General features: G+C 27.2%; 6 protein-coding genes across 6 annotated transcripts; 4 read left to right on the forward strand and 2 right to left on the reverse strand.

Annotated features, from left to right (window-relative positions):
- Positions 1–71: 71 nt before the first annotated feature.
- On the reverse strand, positions 72–446 carry MKS88_004472 (uncharacterized protein; the record flags this gene model as incomplete). Its single annotated transcript, XM_067217651.1, has 1 exon — positions 72–446. The coding sequence occupies one exon, from the start codon at positions 444–446 to the stop codon at positions 72–74; it is 375 nt and encodes a 124-aa protein (XP_067072058.1).
- A 74-nt stretch (positions 447–520) lies between these two features.
- Positions 521–8816, reverse strand: MKS88_004473 (uncharacterized protein; the record flags this gene model as incomplete). Its single annotated transcript, XM_067217653.1, has 2 exons — positions 521–8076; positions 8186–8816. 2 exons carry the CDS (start codon positions 8814–8816, stop codon positions 521–523), a joined length of 8187 nt encoding a protein of 2728 aa, XP_067072059.1.
- Positions 8817–9870: 1054 nt separating this feature from the next.
- Positions 9871–11017, forward strand: MKS88_004474 (uncharacterized protein; the record flags this gene model as incomplete). Its single annotated transcript, XM_067217654.1, has 4 exons — positions 9871–9993; positions 10283–10387; positions 10656–10686; positions 10869–11017. 4 exons carry the CDS (start codon positions 9871–9873, stop codon positions 11015–11017), a joined length of 408 nt encoding a protein of 135 aa, XP_067072060.1.
- A 1728-nt stretch (positions 11018–12745) lies between these two features.
- On the forward strand, positions 12746–15305 carry MKS88_004475 (splicing factor 3B subunit 2; the record flags this gene model as incomplete). The annotated part of the gene is made up of 3 exons (XM_067217655.1): positions 12746–12835; positions 13046–13169; positions 13381–15305. The coding sequence occupies 3 exons, from the start codon at positions 12746–12748 to the stop codon at positions 15303–15305; spliced, it is 2139 nt and encodes a 712-aa protein (XP_067072061.1).
- A 754-nt stretch (positions 15306–16059) lies between these two features.
- MKS88_004476 (meiotic nuclear division protein 1) lies at positions 16060–17482 on the forward strand (the record flags this gene model as incomplete). Its single annotated transcript, XM_067217656.1, has 6 exons — positions 16060–16198; positions 16346–16415; positions 16563–16616; positions 16720–16804; positions 17081–17232; positions 17392–17482. 6 exons carry the CDS (start codon positions 16060–16062, stop codon positions 17480–17482), a joined length of 591 nt encoding a protein of 196 aa, XP_067072062.1.
- Positions 17483–19197: 1715 nt separating this feature from the next.
- On the forward strand, positions 19198–20930 carry MKS88_004477 (MORN repeat protein; the record flags this gene model as incomplete). Its single annotated transcript, XM_067217657.1, has 4 exons — positions 19198–19356; positions 19623–20241; positions 20504–20640; positions 20883–20930. The coding sequence occupies 4 exons, from the start codon at positions 19198–19200 to the stop codon at positions 20928–20930; spliced, it is 963 nt and encodes a 320-aa protein (XP_067072063.1).
- Between the last annotated feature and the right edge of the window lie 609 nt (positions 20931–21539).

The following is a 21539-nucleotide window of genomic DNA, read 5'->3' on the forward strand; positions in this document are numbered from 1 at the left end:
TCGTTATTGTAATCATTCATATCGTTAATGTAATCATTCTTATCGTCATTGTAATCATTCATATCGTTATTTTAATCATTCTTATCATTATTGTAATCACCCATATCGTTATTGTAATCATTCATAGCGTCATTATTATAACTATTATCATCGTTTTCATAATTCTTCATTTTAGATGTGGACAAAAAGCTAGTGCAACTTTTAAAAAATTCTGGCATAATAGCAGAACTGTCCTTTTGAATTATGTTTCTCCTGATATTTTCAACTTTTTTGCTTTTTTTGTACTTTCTTATATACCTTGTACTTCCGCCAACCGCATTATCTGTCGCTCCCTCATTTTGTCGTTTAATACGCTTTTTTTCATTATTTAATTTTTTTTCCTCTCCCTTTGTAGCATCCATGGATGAAATAAAATTATAATTTTTGGAAGCAATCATTTTGACCATTGTCCCTCTTATTATTAGTAAAAATGATATCCATCTTATTGCCACTGTTAGAGGTGGAGGAAACTAAAAAATGATTAATGGGTGTAATTATTATTTTCAATATTTTTCTTATTCCTGGGATATGCATATATTTCACAACCTTCTCTAGCAGCTGTGCATATACTAACTGAACATTTTCCCAATTTAGTAAATTTTCTTTTTTTAATTTCATTTGCTATTTTTTTCTTATGAAGAATATGCTTATTTCTGATTTCTTTAAGAGCTTTAATAGTAATTTTAATACCGTTCTTTTTGAGCATGTAAATCCATTCCTTTTTGTATCCATTCCTTTCACATGCTAGTAGGCAATATTTCTCAGCCACATGCCATACTCCTAATATATATGCAGCTCTGTATAAGTCTTTTATTTTCATATCTCCAAATGTAGATCTTGAAGTGGGAAATAAATTATTTGATGATAAAAGTTCATCACATTTCTTTACATTCGTCATTCTTTTTTGATGTAAAGCTTTTCGTAATATTGCCCTTCCATTTGTTCCTATTGGAATATCGAATCCGGGATACCACTCAATTAGGTGATTATTCCTATTTTCCATATTCTCCATATTACCTATATTATTTTCATTGTTGGTAAGGTATTTTCTGGTATCAATTTTTGAATTAACAGTAAGTGCATTACGAATAAGGTTTTCCCCTCTGCTTCTAAACGAACTGCTACGAATATCTTCGGAATTACAATTAAACGATTCAGTAATTTCTCCTTGTATCTCTGTGTGAAATGTGTCAGACCGATTGACTTGTTGTACTTCACAGTTAAAGTTGCTATTCAGAACTTTTGTCGATTCACAGGTGTAAATATTTTTCGAAGTTTTCTCACAACCATAGGACAAAGAAGTAGCCAACTTATTTTTGTTGCTGCAATTAAAAAAATTATTTACATTACTTTTCAAGTTATAACTGAAAAGGTAATTTTTTAAATCTTCATTATTATTTGTAAAATTTTTTTTTTTTTGCATTTCCATTTTTGAGGAATTCATTTCTTTATAATTTATTTCATTTATTTCGTTATTTATAGCTGTTGTAAAATTATTTACTTTTATTTCTGTTCCTATATTGTAATTTATGTTGTCAGTTACATTTTCCATAGTACAACTTGTTGAAAAATGATCATGTGCATAATTATTGTAACGGTTTCTACTCAAAATTGAGTTGCACTTCATCCTTATTTTTTCAGTACTTTCACTTATTAATGATTTCTTCAAGCACGTTTTAGTAACGTCTCCAAAAGCATTGTCCTTATGTAGATCCTCGAGTTTTCCACTTTCGCAATAGTTAGAAATTTTCCACTTGACTACCGGTTCCTTCATTTTTCCTTCTCCATTAAAGTAGTCATTTTTAGTTTTTTTACTCTGAGGATTATTATTATTATTACTATTATTATTACTATTATTATTACTATTATTATTACTATTATTATTATTATTACTATTATTATTATTACTATTATTACTATTACTATTACTATTATTACTATTATTACTATTATTACTATTATTACTATTATTACTATTATTACTATTATTACTATTATTACTATTATTACTATTATTACTATTATTACTATTATTATTACTATTATTATTATTATTATTACTATTATTATTACTGTTATTACTATTATTATTATTATTACTATTATTACTATTGTTACTATTATTATTACTATTATTATTATTATTACTATTATTACTATTATTACTTTTATTATTATTATTACTGTTATTACTTTTATTATTATTATTACTGTTATTACTTTTATTATTATTATTACTGTTATATACTTTTTTTTTTTCTGCCTTGTGTGATGATTGTTCCCCTTCAGCGCCCGGTATTGTGGAAGCACTGCTAATTTTTAAAATCACAGTAGGAATATCTCTTTTGTTAATGAATTTGTATAATGTCATATTTGAGTCCTTCTCACTTGTACCATTACGTAAATGGTCATTTTGTAAACAGTTTCTTTCTTTTAATACTTGATCCTCAGGTTTAAAGTGCCCATTGCAAGAGTTGCTTCTTCGGCTTCTGATGATGTTGCAACTGGTACTATTCCCGTTTTGAGAATTTACAAAATTTAGATATTCTTTTTTTTCTCCTTTTCCATATTCTAATACCTCGTTATGGTGCGTTACGTTATTTGTAGTGTCCGATTTTGAAATAGTGCTACAACGCTTGTCTGAATTTGTTGAACTATTTATTTTATCATCAAAGCAACTAGAAAAAGATTCATTACTATTGCTGTCATATTTTTTACTAATGCTGCTACTACATGCATGCGTATTATTATTCCTTATGTACACATTATCTAATACCTTTTGAACTGAGGAAGAACTGCTTACTTCGTTATGGCACTCGCTTTTTTTTCTAATCGATATATTATTTTTCTCATTAACAATGACATATTGCCCATTCAATGGTTTGACACTGTTACTGGTATTGGCTGGTTTAGTGCTGCTACGAAAATTGGCCAATTCAGCGCTGCTACGAAAATTGGCCAATTCAGCGCTGCTACGAAAATGGGCCAGTTCAGCGCTGCTACTAAAATGGGCCAGTTCAATTCTTCCGCTATTTGTTTTTTCATCTACACGTTGTAAATCTATGCATTTCTCGTACAATATTTTGTCTCTCACTTCTTTACACTCACGATCTGATACTCGAGTAAATACCTCGTTCATGTTTAGTTCATTATTTAATAGGTTTAGTTTATAGGTGTTCATATTACCTACTTTTCTGGTATTTGTCAACTTTTCATTAGTTTTTTTATAATGTGCTTTATTCATATCAACTTGTTCACTTGAAGTGTTGTACTGTAATTTATATTCCTTGTTATTTAGGACATGAACACTATCTCTGTTGCACATATTTTCTTTTTTATGCATGCAGCTGTAAGGGAAATTCACTATATCTACATTTTCTATGGTGTTATTCATATTTCTTATATTATTAATTATATTTATACCATTATTTAAATATATTATGTTATTAAAATTGTCATTAGAGTTGTCATTGTTGTTTGTGTTATACTTATTTGCAAGGTTGTTGTTTGGACCGCTACAAGAAGCAGTAATTCGAGGGCTATATTTTATGCTCTTATGGAACCAGCAATTCCCATTTGTATAATTTTCCTTTACATTGTCATTTCGATAGTTTGCATACGTTTGATCCCAGTCATTTCCCCCATTTATATCACCACTACTATCATTACTACTATTATTTTGACGACCTACATCTTCAAATAGGCTTCCGTTTTTGTCTCTCCAATTAGAACAGTAAATACCATTTAATGAGTGAGTTATATATTGTGCCTTTTCAACATTTTTCTTATTATATATATTTGCATCTTTTTTTTTTTTATTTATCATTCCTTCCATGTAAGATGCACTTGGATTTTCCTCGTTACACGTATTCTGGATCTCATTTGGGGCCTCATTTAGGTCCCCATTTTGGGTCTCCTTTTTAGTTGCATTAAAAAGATTCACTACATTCGTACCTTCCGAATGGATAGAATTTAAAAAACCTTCCTTGACACCATTTTTCAATCTTTCATATATGAATTTTTTTCTTAATATATCGAACGTATCTATATGTGCTGTATTATTGTGTTTTGTACCAATACATATGTCTTGCTCAAATTGTTTGCTGTTTTTTAGGGAAGAATTATTTAGTACATTAAAATCAACAGATATATTGCTTTTTGCAATATGGCATTTAGAATCTGAACCTACTTTACTACAACAAATTTTGTTACTAGGACAAAGATTAGCGGGATGCTTACTGTTAGGGACAATATCGGGGAAGTGATAGTTTTTGTTCATAATATTTTTGAATTCATTTGTACTAATTAAATAGTCTATATTATTAGACATATTTTTTCCTCTCTTTGCGTTTTTTGAATATTTTTTTTCTGTAGTATTATTATCATTTAAGAGGGCGGTTGTGTAACATCTTCTCCTCATTTTTCCGAAATGTTCGAAAATTTCGAAATTTTTGAAAGGTGTTATATTTTCTTTACTCTTTTTATAAATATCATTTGTATATATGACTGCATTAGATGGTGTTTTTTTTAGTTCACCCTCAATATCTTTGACAATGTAATAGCTCCTTATTTTTCCTTGTTTATGGCTCAAATGTGAGTTGCTTTCTTTGCTACTTATATTTCGTGTTAACAGCCTTTTTTTGTCAAGTATAGCATAATTTTCCCCTTCTCTTTCTCGTTCTCGTTTTCTTTCACTTACTTCTTCTTGTAGTAATATTGTGTATCTCTTCCCCTGAAGTTCCAAATGTTCCCATTTCTCAGAATGTTCGATAATATCATTTTTTATTTCATAATCGTTGTTAATTTTTTTATATGTTTCTATCAATTTCGAGGTTTTATTCGTTGACGTATTCGTATGATTATCTTTGTTATAATTGAGATGTTGCAACGTTTCAATAGCTTCATTACAACACTTCGCACATTTTGCACATTTTGAGTTATCGTCATGTTTGTTTTTATGCATGTCTTTATCTTTATTTTTTCCCCTGAAAAACTCCCTATAGCAACTTCTAACCTTTTTATCCTTTATTTCCCTTTTTATATATTTCCTTTCAAAAAAGGACCTATTTTTACACCAGTACACGTTCGGTTTTAGGGGTAGTTCTTTTTTGCACCTACTGGAAGCTTGCACATTTATTAAAATTTCATTTCTTGTTCTTCTTTCCATTTCTGTATATGAATATTTTACTTCATTAAATCGGTTACTTCTTAAATTTATTGCTTTATGCACCCAACTTTTATTATCTGCATTTTCAATTTCGGCATAGCTACATCTAACCGATTCGCTGACCTTATTATCTTTCAAAACATGCGCAAATGATAAGGGATACTTGTAATTGCTTTTCGAGTGCGAATTAGTCGGTTGCACAGTCATTTCGTGTTCGGTAGCATCTCCATTGTGCGCTAAAATTTCTTCACATATGTAATTTTTATATTTGCCGTAACTATTGCTCTGGTTACTGCTCTCCTTATTAGTCTTATTTGTTTCGTCATTTTGGCTCTCATTATTATCTGCATTGTTATATTCATATTTATGTTCTCTTTCATTTTCGTCTCTCCCCTTATTATCTACTTTTATTCCTCTTAAAATTTTATCACCACTTATCATAGAATAATAAATACACTTGCAGCTGTCGCCTTTTTTGGTAGAATCTGTAATATCAAGATATATATTTTCATTATTGTTTGAAAAACTATTATGCATTTTCTTATAATTATTATCCTCCTCATATACATTTTCTAAATAAATATTTCTGCATTCTTGACATGTACTTAATGGGTGTACTTTTTCAAGCTCTTTATTTTTGGTATTTGTTCTATATTCCACGATGCTGAATATAGAATAAGGACCGTTCTTATTCTTATTGTTTTTTATGCCAGAATTATTCCTATTGGTACTATTTATTACATCTTTTATCTTCTTCAATTCGTTTGCTTCTATCCCATTTTCTTTATCATTGCAATAATTGTTATCATGTTTCTGACTCATTTTAGATTTACAGCTACTAGTACACGTAGTACTACAGGTGGTGACATTAAAATTGTTCACATTAGATATTCTGAATTCTTCAGAATTTATCTTATTGAAATGTATACAGAAATTTATATCCTTTTCATACTCTTTTTTTTTCCATGAGCAATTATTTGGATAAGTATTAACTGCTTCTAATGAGTAATTCGCCTCTTGTCTCCTGTTATTCTCATTTATTACCCCATAACTTTTTCTAACGTCAACTTGTCTTATTTCACTGTCACTATAGGAAAATCTTTTATCGTCTGTTACATTGTAGCATATTCTTTTAATTATATTCCTCTCATTATGTAGATGGTTACATTTATGCTTTTTTTGAACTCTGTTTATATTATATTTTATTTTTTTTAGGGGAATAATATAATTAATAATATTACTACTATTTGTAGAAACATAATCTTCAATTTCGTTATTTAACACTCTTTTTTTTACTCTTGTAGATCTATGTTCCTTTATATCATCATTGATATAAGTTTTTAAATTCATCCCTTTGGCAAAATCTGCACTGTTAGTAGCACAGGTAACATTAGGGTGAGTGCGTTTGGTGGTCATATCATTAGATCGAATGTTGTTAGGGTTTATATCGTCAGGGCTAATTCCATTAGTGCAGTAGTCACTACAGAAAATATCACTATCCTGCGTATCCTTTTTAAAGGTGCTTCTCGTCATGTCTTTCCTTTTATCGCAATTTTTGAAGTTATGAAAAGAATGGGAACGAATTATACTTTTTCCAAATGCAATATTACGTCTACTTACGTTATTGCTTTGATATAATTTGTTCATCTCATTATCACTGTAGAGATTGCTTTTTTTAATTACCCTCTTTGCTCTATTATTACGCTGTTTTGCTGTAGCACCTGTGTTTTTATTATGTATTAGTTTATCGTATACATATAATAAATTTTGAGAATTTATATATTGCCTATATATGTCGAATTGTTCATTTTTCACATTGTGTTGATGTTCCTGCGAGTTATTTAAGCTACAAATTGAGGGATATTTTTTATTTTTTTTAATATCATGTCTTATATTTCGTATGAGTACATTATGTGTAGGACAAAAAAGCTTGCTTAATTTTTTTTTATTGTTAAAATTTTCCATCGTTTCATCTACAGAATTATTCTTATTATTACTAATATTATTATTATTACTAATATTATTATTATTACTAATATTATTATTATTACTAATATTATTATTATTACTAATATTATTATTATTACTAATATTATTATTATTACTAATATTATTATTATTACTAATATTGTTATTATTACTAATATTGTTATTATTACTAATATTGTTATTATTACTAATATTATTATTATTACTAATATTATTATTATTACTAATATTATTATTATTATTAATATTTTTAGAACATAAAGTAACTTGTAAGTTGCTCTCATTTGGAAAACTATATAGCAGTGAACATGTGGGGGTACCCACATCACTCGCTTTTTTGTTATTTATTCTGTGAAATATATGTTTCTTATTATAATCCCTCTTTACTATAGTTTTTTCCCTATTAAAGGTAAATTTTTTTTGCACTAGTTTTCTATCTTTTACATATTTTGTATAAGGGGTGATATTGTCACTATAATTGTGCATGAGTCCTTCATTATTTAAATATATATAGCCTTGTTTAATTTTTCTTTTTATTCTATATAAGTCTATATCATCATAAGATAAAATGTTTATATTTTTATTATGTAGTACATTATTTAACCTACATCCCGCTCCTTCCTTTTTGGTACCATTATTTTCTGCATTTTCCCTTGCGCAAATTGTTACCTCTTTATCAAAGGGGCATATTTTTTCACATCTTTTCAAATTATTAGAAATGAATGGGGCACTTACATTTCTTTTTCGTTCATTCTTTGCATAATTCAAATTTAAGTTTTTTAAAATTTTTCTTTTTTCATCGCTTGATATTTTGTTACAACTGTTTAGGAACAAATCTATTTTACTATCCTCCGGGTGATGCAAATTTTGTTTGCTACCATCTTTAGGGCATGTGGCATTTATAAAATTTTTCCTAGTTAAAACATATACATTTTTTTTTTTTTTTTTTTTTTTTTTTTAAATTTTCACTATATATATTAAAGTATTTACATAATATTTTCTTAATAGATTGCGAAGAACTGTTCTTATTTTTTTTTTGTTGTTTAACTTTGGAATCACTTTGATAGGTACAATACTTGAGTAAGTGTTTATTAAATGAGCAAAGATTATTTTCAAGCTCATTTTTCAAAAGGGTATTTTTTATACGTACTTTTTCACGTTGTCTGGAAAAGTTTTCCCTTTCTATTTTTTTATTATTTAATAGTTGGCAAATTTTACTATGCTTCGGGATAGTACTAAAATTTGAAAAAGTATCATATTCGCGTTTTTCATAAAAATTGTCTTTAACAACACTATCAAGTATATAGTCATGTTCATAAGGTTCTTTTTTACTTAAAAAAGAATATTTATTATCTGAATAATAAAGAAAATTTTGAAACTGTTCTATTTCTCTTTTAAAATTATTGTCATCTTTGCTTTCTATATTACCTACATTGTAACATAGATTGTGTATTAGATCACTACCTATATTTTTTATACTTGATTTATTTGCATTTTCTTTTATATGGCTAGTATCATGGGCACAATAACATAGATTAAACGTTTCTACAAATTTTACGCGTCTATCACGTTTGGAATAATTGGTTTCATGTGAAGGGATGTGATTTGGGGAGTAAGACATCATATATGCGCACATGTATACCAGCACATAGAAGCATATATATGGGTGTATATATGGGTTTACATATATGCATGTACATATATTGGAGCATACATATGTGAGTACTTCTTTTTTTTTCTATTTTAAATATGTTAAATTGGAAAAAGGAAGCGCAACAGGATGCTCCAAGCGGAATATAAAATAGCTGCACTGTAACTTATTTTATTTACATTTCTCATGAAAGGTAAAAAGCAAAAGGGTATTAATGGAATACACACAAAAAAGGTAATTCTGAAATATAAATGGAAATTATTAATATTCAAATAAGGTAATGAAACATTCATTTTTTTTTTCCTTTTTTCTTAAAATAAAGAGTTTATAAAGTGTTCGTTAGAACAAAAATGCAGAGGCAAAAAAAAAAAAAAGAAAAAAAAAAGACATAAGTAATAATCTTTCTTCGTATTTCAAATAAGAAATTTGTTCCAAGAAAATGTGCTTAAAATATAGTAGCAGTAGGAAAATTTTTTTATTTTTTTTCAATATAAACATAAATGCATTTATTTTTATTTTTATTATTTATTTATTCTTTTTTTTTTTTCAAATGTACATACAGATTAAATGACTTGTAACACGCAATTAAAAATATTAAAATTATATTTAAGACAGGAAACGCTATTAAGGGGGATATATGGGAGCTTTAATTTTCCTTTATATTCCCTTGTACATATATACACATATAAAAACTTACATGTATATGTGTACCTATGTGTGCACAACACATATATATATGCGTGGGAACACGCATTTGTACGTAGAAATGTGAGTGTTTACAATTGACTGGAGGACATATTCCAAAATTTTTTGTGCCTATATATTTAATTTTTCTTTTTCTTTGTGAAGTAAATATATTTTCTATTTTTTTTTTTTTTTTTGCATTTTGTTTAACAGTACAACTAACCCTTAAACATTACTTCATTTTAAACACGTCTTTCATAAGTGCATGTTAGTAAAGATCTCTTTCCCTTTCTTTTTCTCTTTCTACACATATATTTACTTATATTTGGTGCTCTACAAAATGAATAGAGCAAGATTCTTTTTACTGTTTTTACTAATTGTATTACTGCACAAAATTACGGATACAAAATGCTCAGGGAAGGGTGAACCTTCATCTCAAGACCCGAGACTGACTCAAACGAAAGTACAAAATTGTTTTTTTGCTTCTTCACTTATTCGTTCACCTGTCTGTTCAGTTGTCTTTTTACTTGTTTATGTACTTACTATTTTATATAATTCTTAACTTTGGAACCTATTTCGCTTTAAAAAATTTACACGTTTTTCTATCCGCCACTTATATTTTTTATACAATATACACTAAAAGAGAGAAAAAAAAAGTAGATTTTTATTTTTCCCTTCTAAAATATTAAAAAAAAAAAGAATTACTCACGCGAATTTCCATTTTATAATTATTTTTATTTTTTCCCTTTCAGGTAGAAAGTACTGAAAATAATATGCCTAGTATTTTTAGTTTATTTTCCGCAAAACCAAAAGACGTACAAAAAAATGTTAACTTTTTTTTGGAGGAGAACAGAAATGTAATAATATAACTACAGAGTTTGAACATTTAAATATGATACTTAGAATATTTGAAAAATAGTGTTGGGTTTTTGGTACATAAAATGGACTACCATTTTGTTTCTCTCTTTTATTTATATTTTACTTTTTTTATTTTGTTTTGAAGTATACTTCGAACGTTTTGCCAGTTAACTAACGTCCTTCTGAACATACATGTAAATAGTTTTTATTACCACTTCTTTTTCAGTATGTACAATTAACAATTTTTTTTTTTTTTCGCTATTTCAGTTATGGCTACGTCGCACACTGAACAATGAAAGTAGGATATTATCAGATACATTATTTGAATAACTTTAAAACAAAAAAATTGAACATATTACAATATACTGACTTAAAACGAAACTGTATACATAAAATTTGTAAATTCATGCATATGCATTGTGTGCACACACATATATATATAGATATGCATTTATATACATAAACATTTTTCATTTCTAGAGAGCAGAAACATGAGGAGGACTTTCGCTGACTTTCAAGAATTAAGACAAAACGATATATTACGGTTTAACGAATTAATGGTCATACAAAATGAGCAAATAAATATGCTAAAAAATGTTATATTGTCTATTAAGGAAATTAAAGAATGACAAAATAAACTATCAAACGTCTGCTATCACTTTCCCGCATTCAGTTGGATACTTTCGATGAGAAATTGTTTATGTCTAGGATTAAATCGCCAACCTCTTACACGTAACAGCAAATATATACCATCTAATATGTAACAACAAATATATACCGTCTAACATGTAACAACAAATATATACCGTCTAACATGTAACAATAAATATATACCGTCTAACATGTAACAACAAATATATACCGTCTAACATGTAACAATAAATATATACCGTCTAACATGTAACAACAAATATATACCGTCTAAAATGTAACAATAAATATATACCGTCTAACATGTAACAATAAATATATACCGTCTAACATGTAACAATAAATATATAAAGCCTAACATATTACATTTAATATATAGTGTGCAATGTCTTTTTAATGTGTCATTCTTTCTTTTAGATTAACTTCTGTCAGCTTTTATTATTTGTCATTAAACGAACTAAATTTATTAGCGGCCTTCAAATTTCTTTTGTTTTTTCTATCATAAATGATCATTTATGTAGTATCCATTAGCCGCAAAAATGCAAACAAGTGTACATATATATATATATATATATGTACGTACATGCGTGTACATATGTATTTACGTATGTAATTATTTACGTATGTATGTATTTATGTATGTAATTATTTACGTATGTATTTATTTACGTTTGTATTTATTTACGTTTGTATTTATTTACGTTTGTATGTATTTATGTATGTAATTATTTACGTATGTATTTATTTACGTATGTATTTATTTACGTCTGTATTTATTTACGTTTGTATTTATTTACGTTTGTATGTATTTATGTATGTTACTACGTATTTAATTATGTACATTTTTTTTAATTTTTTTTTTTTTTTACACGCTTATTTTGAATTTAACCAAATGAAAATGAGAAAAACAAAATTGTTATTTATTTTTGTTGCACAAGTTTAGCTAACTTGTTAAATGAAGCTTTTATCATTTAATAATAATTTATTATTCATTATTTATTTTTTTTTTTTTAAGTTATTTTTATTTTTTAATATAAACACAGGACTTCACATTTGTAAAAAAAAAAAAATAAAAAAATAATAATAAAATATATTAAATTAAATAAAATAAAAACACAAAATTTTAGATTAATTTTGAACGTCTAATGTGAGCAATGAAAAAGAATGCTGTAACAAGGAATTAACTAAACATATTATATTCATATATATATTTTTATGCTTACCGATTTGGTAAAATATATACTTATATGGCACTATTTTTACCAAAGATTTTTTTTTTTTCTATCTCATTTGAGATACAATTTTTTTTATTATGATATAAAATAATAAATACGAATATTTGTGCGCCCCAATTTTATAAGAGTATAAATGTATGTGCATAGAGGATAATGCATATATATATGTATATACCTTTATGTATTTATTATTTTTTTTTTTATATTCCCTTTTTATTGAATTATTAGCCTTTTTTGGCGTTATATGTATTTACACGTGCAAAAACGAACTGCCCATAGCGTTAAAGATAGCATGTGATATAATTATTTTTAAATATCTTTTATTTTATAAGATCTTAAGTGATGTAGTAGCATAAAACACAGCTTTAAGATAAAATATGAAAAAATAAATCATGAAATTAATGAAAACAAATGTAAAAAACACATAAGAAAGTAAAATTAAAAGCAGAACATAAGAAATAAATTGAAGTCATGGCTATATCAGACTTAGTTGATGTTCATAAGTTTAAAGAACTCAGGAGGAGTAATCCTACGAAAGCTAAAAACCTTATAAAAAAAATAGTAAAATAGAAATATTTTATATCGAAATTTTTATGTTTCAATATTAAGTAATAGTTTTTTTTTTATTTTATTTTATTTTTATTAGAACAATATCATAATAACTTTTCATTATACATGGAGCTGCTTATCATTTTATTATGTGTGAAACAAATTTTCTATAATTTTGCTCATGTAACAAAATGAATGCCAATTTATTTCTTCGTCTTGTAGAAAAAAAAAAATGCAAAGAAGATAAAAAAAGAGAAAAAGAATGACACGAAAAATAATGCAAATGAAAAAAAAAATTCAGCAAGTGGCTTCAACTATGACTCCTACGTAGAATATGTGGAAGAAGGTAAGTAGAGGAAAATGTGAGCAATGCATAAAGTAGTCACTCATATATATGTACATATTATATGCGTGATTATGTGTGGGGGTATAAGGAACATTTATGTAAGAAGCATGTATACATACGTACATATATATATACCCCTGTACATTTGTACAACTTTTGTATTAACCTATATTAATGTACTCCCTTTGCGCATTTTATATTGTATTTCCAGAAATTGAGGAAGACATTTTAAAAAATTTTGAAGATGTATATAAAAAGTTTAGTTTTAATAGAGAAGCTAATGAAGAATATGAGCATTACATAAGTGAAGAGAAAAAAATTAGTCTGGACGATAGTTATTCAGAAAATGATGAAGAAGAGGAGGAAGAGGAGAGAATAAAGAACAAAGAATATATATCCAAAAAAGCTTTAAAATTATTAAGTAGACCATCAGTAATGAAATTAAAAGAATTTGCTAAAAAACCTGAACTTGTAGAAATATGGGATACAACAGCTAGTGACCCTTATTTTTTTGTTTGGTTAAAATGCTTAAAAAATTCTGTTCCAGTACCTCAGCAATGGTGTCAGAAAAGAAAATACATGCATGGAAAAAGAGGAATTGAAAAATTACCATATATATTACCTCCATATATTCAAGATACGAAAATAAGTGAAATAAGACAAGCTATTAAAGAAAAAGAAGAACAGAAATCTTTAAAACAAAAAATGCGTGATAGAGTTAGACCGAAATTACATACAATGGACATAGATTATCAGACACTTCATGATGCTTTTTTTAAATATGCAACAAAACCTAAATTAGTAAAATTTTCAGATGTTTATTATGAAGGGAAAGAATTTGAGCTGAAAACTAAGAAATTTCGCCCAGGTGTCATTTCAGAGAAATTAAGGAAAGCATTAAATATAGAACCAAATGAGCCCCTACCATGGTTATTTAATATGCAAAAGTATGGACTACCCCCGTCCTTTCCTTATTTAAGTATTCCTGGTCTGAACTCGTTGACAGCTGAACAACCCACGGGAAACGTTAGCACAAACGTTAGCACAAACGTTAGCGGTAATGTAAGTGGTAATGTAAGTGGTAATGTCAGCAGTAGCGTCAGCGGTAACGTCAGCAGTAACGTCAGCAGTAGCGTCAGCGGTAACATTAACGGTAACATCAATGTGAGCAGTAGCAGTGACAATAAATTGCAACAAGAAAGCGGATCGAAAATTCGGTTCGACAACATAGACGAGTCAGGAAACATTATTTACGGAAATTTCATATCTCATCGAGTGAGTGATAATACCAATAAATATGACGATGATTTTTTATGGGGGGAAATTGATGAAAACTATGAGGACTCAGAAGAAGAATCTGAGGAAAATGAAAATGCAGGGGAAGAGGATGGTGAGGAAAAAAAGAAAAGTCAAACAAAAGAACAAAAAGGAAAAAATGAAAATACAGATGCTGAAAATATAAATATAGATTTGAATGATAATATGAATGAAGATATGTTAAAGAATAATTATGCTAGTGGAATATATAGTGTTGTTACTAATTCAAAATTAAATGGGTCTTATACACCTTATATGGAAAGTGGTTTAACATCTGTAGATTTAACTTCATTTGTATCAGGTTACGAAACACCAAAGTATGTATATACTAATAATTATATGAGTGCACCAAATAATAAACCCTACACAGTTTTACAAAAAGAAGATGTGCCCATTTCGCAGAATAATTTATTTGCTTCAAACATTAAATATAAAATTAGTCCATCCGTTTCTTCTATTATGAATAAAGCTTCTAATATAACTGAAGGGGAAATGACTCCTTTTACGAACATCGGTGTAGGTACGCCATATGTGCAAAGTGAAACGGGTAAAGTTGTACATAAAATTCAACCTGCTACTTCAAATGTGGAGGATATTAAAAAGGAACTAAGTAAATTTGAAGAAATATCAAATAAAGCAAAACTTCTGTCTGCACAAGTGGACAATCCAAAGAAGCCCAAAAAAGACGAGAAAAAAAAAAAAAAAAAAAGTATTTCAAGTTTTAGGAAAATGGAAGAAGGGGGGGGGAAGAATGTGTTCACATTTGGCGAGCATACGTGCATTGTATATATACATACATACGAGCTTATACGCATATGATGCATAATTGAATAAAACGTTCTCACAATGCACAAGACATTTTTGTTATGAAGGAATTTTTTAGATATACTTATATCTTTAATTCTCATGCAATTTTTTGATTATTTTGAATAATTCGAATTTTTTTTTATTTTTGTATTCATTTTATTATTATTTTTCTTTTTTTTTTTTTTGTATGTTTTTAAGGAAAAATTGCACTTTTATGTAGCCCTCATTATTTGAAGTAACAATTTTTTTTAAATTGGTTTTTTTTTTTTTTTTTTTTTTTTTTATTCCAAAATTGCTTTTATCGGTTAATCATTTTTTTATCTTTTGTTGTATGTATATTTTAACTTTACCCCCTATTATAATTAACCAAATTTGCTGATTTATGATTTAATGTTTCGGTCCATTTCATAGGTGAAATATCCACGGTAAGTTCACACACCCAGAATTTTGAGTGTATTACCCTTACGAATGTACATTATATGTAAATATGAACATATATAACACTAAAAAGCAAGTAGAAAAAAAAAAAAAAAATACCGCAATGCATAGACACTTATAACCTGTGTATTTACATTACAAATAAAATGTGTCCATAACAAACCCCCCTCAACTTACATTTGGCATTGTGCCAAAATAAAACCTAAACCAAAACACCATAAAATAAATATATATTTTAATAATAACAAAAAAAAAAAAAAAAAAAAAAAAAACGTATATAATTTATAAATCCTTAGAGTGGGAGAAAGAATGAAAAAACAAAAAGAAAATGAAAAAAAAAGGAAAAAGTAACGACGATAAAAAGTTAATATTATATGACATCATGCTTGAAAGTGAATCCTTTTTTATATTAAAAGAGTTGGAGGCTCTGGCGCCGAAAAAAGGGATTCGATCTATATTTGTTAAGGGTTACTATATATATGAATATATATATATATATACATGTACGTAGAGATATACGTATATGCATATGTGCATGTGTATGTGCATTTATGAATGATTGCTTCTGGAATTCTGTGAAAAACTGTCCCTTTGTACATTATCAATGAATGTAGACTTGCTTCAGCAACTTGTTGATGATAACAAGGTCAAGTCGGAAAAAGTAGGTTCGCAAAATGTTTTCTGGTATGTACATACAAGTTATACACGTGAACAAACCTTTAAGTATATAAGTGTATATATTTACGGAGCAACTTGTTCTTACTTATCGTTGCATATTATGAACATATGTCACCTCCTGCTTCATGTTCTTTTTAATTTCACACTTTTCAGGGTTTTAAAAACTGAGGAATCCTCGAACTTGCAGAATAAACATCAAGAATTAATGTAATTAAAAATTTTGTTATAACGAGTAATCTAACACACATAAAGTGTATGCATATGCGTAGATAGATCATTTATTACAATTTTTTTTTTTTTAAAAAAAAAGAGAAAAAAAGGGGGAATATGAAGATATTATAAAAAAGGAAAAGGAAGGATATGAGGAATTAGTGAATGCTCTAAAAATATCAGATGTAACAGCAGCACATATTTTTTCATTCACAACAGTTTAATATATACATACATATATATATATATATATATGTATATGTTCGTGTATGTATATAATCGTGTATGTATATAACCGTGTATGTATATGTTTGCGCATGTATATATTTGTGTATGTATATAATCGTGTATGTATATGTTTGTGCATGTATATATTTGTGTACGTATATATATGTGTATGTATATATATGTATATATTTATGCATGTATGCGTAACCTAAGCATGTTTCCGCTTACAACAGGACGAGTTAAGGAGTAAATTAAAAGAAGTTAAAAAACTAACAGACCAATTGGATCATAAAAAAAAGGAACTCGAAAATTTAAAAAAAACAGATATTAAAGAAATAGAAAAAATGAAAGCCCAAAACAAGTGTGCTGTTGAGTCTATACAGAGGTGAACAAAAATATTATCGTTTCGTTATTGTACTAGTATTTCCCCATACATGTATTCATGTACACGCATATATGAGCACAAATGTATGCACACACAAGTGTATACTAATATCTTATTGTTTGCAATAACATCTTTTAATCTTTATTTTGAACTTGAAAGATGGAACAATAATATTTTTATAGTAAAACAATGGATCCAAAATAGAACTGACAGACCTGAAGAAATAGTTGACAGATTACTTGGAATGTAATTATATTTTGAAAAAGAAAAAGAAAATTAGCATGAGTATAATTTAATTAACCTGTGCATCTATGAATTAGAGCCGCATATGTTTGTACGTTTGTTTGTGTGCATGTATGTATGTATATATATACATATATAGTTGTGTTCATTTATTTATTTATTATTATTTTTTTTTTTTTCTCATCTTAGCAAAGATATATTTCACAATTGGAACTAAAATTGTATAGCACTTGGACTTGCAGCAACTGCTATATTCTGTTATGCATGTGAACACACATAAATATATACATACGTACATGTATACATATATACATAAATGTATATAGATATATATTAATAAAGATGTACATTAATTTTGCATATGTAACGATTTTATACAAACGTAAAACAACTGAAAGTGATCTTAATGGTAATGTTTGAAGGGATAAAAAAAAAAATATATGACAACCGTATGACTACAATATTACAGCAGGATGAGAGCAATATGACAGCATTATGACAATAATATGATGACAGAACAACAACAATAAGACTAAAATATGATGACAATACAACAAAAATAAGTCAATAATATGATAACAGTACAATAACAATAAGTCAATAATATGGCAACAATATACTATGTTATTAACAAAAGAGGCCAACTTACTTTTGCACATATAATTACTTATTTTTAAAGAATAAACTTTTGCTAAAATGATTTTGCAGCGTGTAAGATATTTTCGATTTTGTGAAAAAATCGAAATTGTAAAAAAATCACATGCACGTGTAATTCTCGAATTTAAATATTGCCATATATGTATATGTATATATATATATATATGTTTACATTTACGCGTTCATAATTAGTTTATTCACGAAAGATGTTGTAAAAATTAATAAATGCAAAGAACATTCGAGTTTCCTGTTTTTGCACTAAAAATGTTTTATTATATTATGATGTTGTCCAAATAATAATAATAATAATAATAATAATAATAATAATAATAATAAAAAAAAAGACTTCGAAAACGCACCATATTTAGTTCAGTACACAATATTTTCTTTTTTCTATGAATTTTATATAAATAATATTGTTGCATTTATTTTTTTTGTACTAATATTTTTTTTTTTGATCTATCAAAACGTAATACTAAACTGAAAAAAGTCAAAAAAGCTGATTTTGAAGTACTACAAAAATTATGGACATACAATATGTGCATATATGTATAATTATATATACATATGTACAACTGCACATGTTCACATATATTATCCTGATGTCTTTTTATTTTAATAACCGTTGTTATAATGTTTTTCTCAGAATTCTATTCTTCAAAGTTAGGGCAGTAATTTGTTCTGTAAGAGCCCTTTTCATATTTCTTTTATGACATGAAACAACTTCCGTTTTTTTTTTTTTTTTTTTTTAATTTTCCTTACGAAACTTAAGAATAAAAGATAAAAGATAAAAGGATAAATATATGTACGTATGTGTGTATGTTTACGTTTATATTTATGATTACATGTTTGTGCTTGTATATGCATGTGTGTGTATACTTTTTCTCGCGTAAAGTAAATTTTTTTAGCTTCTCTCTATTATTCTAAACATAATTGTGTACAGCATTTTTCTTTTCTTTTTTTTTTTTTTTTTTTTTTTTTTAAATATTTAAAGTGTATTTTTACGCTTTTTACTATTTTTATAATTTTTATCTTATATTTAATTAATTCTTTTTTAACTTAAAAATGAAGTGTTGTAGTAAAAATTGTGTAAATGTAGGAATACCCAAAAAAAGAACGAATAAAGACAAACAAGATGAAAAAAAAGAAAGTTCCAACTATGACCACCTCCCCACAACTACGGTCACATTAACGGATGGCTCTATTTACACGGGAACTGTGCAAGTATATATATACGTATATATATAACAATATAAATACATAGGATAATGAAAATTCTGAAATTCAGAAGGCGCACATTTATTGGTTCATGCGTTTATTAGCTCATTTATCTGTTCATCTTTCCATTTATCTGTTCATCTTTCTATTTATCGGCGCACATGCCCACTTACCCATTTACCTTTTTTTTAAAGTTGTGAAATTGCATGTATAGCAAAATTTTTCACATGATTCACATTTAAGTTACATTAATTTGGACTGTTGACATACAGGATGACAAAATACATGGAAAGGGAATTCTAAAGTATCCAAATGGAGAACAATATGAAGGTGAATTTATTAATGGGAAAAAAGACGGAATTGGAAAGTGGTCAGATAAAGAAGGTAATACCTATGAGGGGTCTTGGTTGGATGACAAGAAACATGGTTATGGAATATATAAAACAAAAGAAGGGTTAACTTTTGAAGGGAATTTTGAAAACAATATAAGACAAGGAAAGGGAACCATAACAGCAAATGATAATACAAGATATATCTGTTTTTTTAAGGATGATGTAGAAGAAGGAGAAGTCGAATTTTTCTTTTCCAATGGTGACCATGCATTAGGATATATTAAAGATGGATACTTAGACAAGAATGGAAGGTATGAATTCAAGAACGGGGATATTTATGTTGGTAATTTTGAGAATGGAATGTTTCATGGAAAAGGGTACTATAAATGGAATGACAATTCTTCTTTCACTGTTTATGATGGGGAATATTTTCAAGGAAAAAAGCAAGGGGCAGGTAAACTTACTAAAAACTGTGGTACAGTATTAATCGGTGAATTCAAAGATAATCATTTGCATGGAGAAGTTTTAGAAATCAGTCCCCAAGGAAATCAAACAAAGGGTACCAACTACATAAGCGTGCATAAGTTAATGTATATATGTATTTATAGGTATATGTATTTATAGGTATATGTATTTATAGGTATATGTATTTATAGGTATATGTATTTATAGGTATATGTATGCATAGGTATATGTATTAATAGGTATATGTATTTATAGGTATATATATACATACATACTTACATACGCACACACATATATACACATTTTAATGAACACGACCTGCGCGTATTTATTTATCTGTTTCCCATACCTTACAGTTCTGTACAGTAATGGGAATTATGTGAAGATCATTGAAAAACTTGAGGAAATAATAAACGTGAAAGAAGTTCGTGCAGAATCAGTAGCTAATACCACAATTTTTTCAGATCCTAATATGTATAAAAAGTTATATGAGGTATATAATTAATATAAAAAAAAAGGAAATTCCTTTTTAATGAAGCAAAAGACGTTCGCAACATTTGAATTGACCACGATGGTTATTTCATCATCATTTGATTGATGAGTTTTTGTGCATATATATACACCCATACGTACATATACATACACACTTACAGAAGAATATATATACATGTACGAATGCTCACATTTACAAATGCGTGTGTAAACCCTTGTATGCAAATTTTTTTTTTTGTTCAGATCGAAAAAAAAAAGAAGGCCAAAATTAAAATTCAACTAAAAAAATGAGAAGATAAATTAAGTTATCCATATAATAATAGGACAACTATAAAAGCAACAGTATCCCCTAAATACTTTTTTTTATTTTTTTATGTTACCTTGTTCACTACTTACTCCCTTTTGTGCCTCTTTGTTTCTGTTGTATAAAGTACATAAGCCATATTAAAATTGTTTTATGTAATCTTTTTTTTCTTTTTTTTTTTTTTTTTTTGGGGGAATGAAATATGGCTTTTCATCTCACCGGTTTCTTATTTAACCCATTTGGCAACTGAAAATATCTTACAGTAATTTGAAATTATTGTAAGCATATAAAATAAGTATACAGTTCTTTTTTTTAATTATAATAATATCCAAAATGGCTACAATAAACGGAGCAAACACATATGCAGGTATATATATATACATATATATATATTATATATATATATATATATATATATATATATATATATGTGTGTTGTTCCTTTTTCGTTACTTTAAATAAGTAAAAAAAAGTCCATTTCAAACAGTTCACTTTTTATGGGTGTTAGTAAAAAAAAAAAAAAGTTCGCATGTGTATTATATATACATAATACATACACAACATGCAACCTATTCAATTTCATATATTATTGGGAA

The sequence above is a fragment of the Plasmodium brasilianum genome, chromosome 12 (genome assembly GCF_023973825.1).
Source record: "Plasmodium brasilianum strain Bolivian I chromosome 12, whole genome shotgun sequence".
In the NCBI taxonomy this organism is placed as follows: Eukaryota; Apicomplexa; class Aconoidasida; order Haemosporida; family Plasmodiidae; genus Plasmodium; species Plasmodium brasilianum.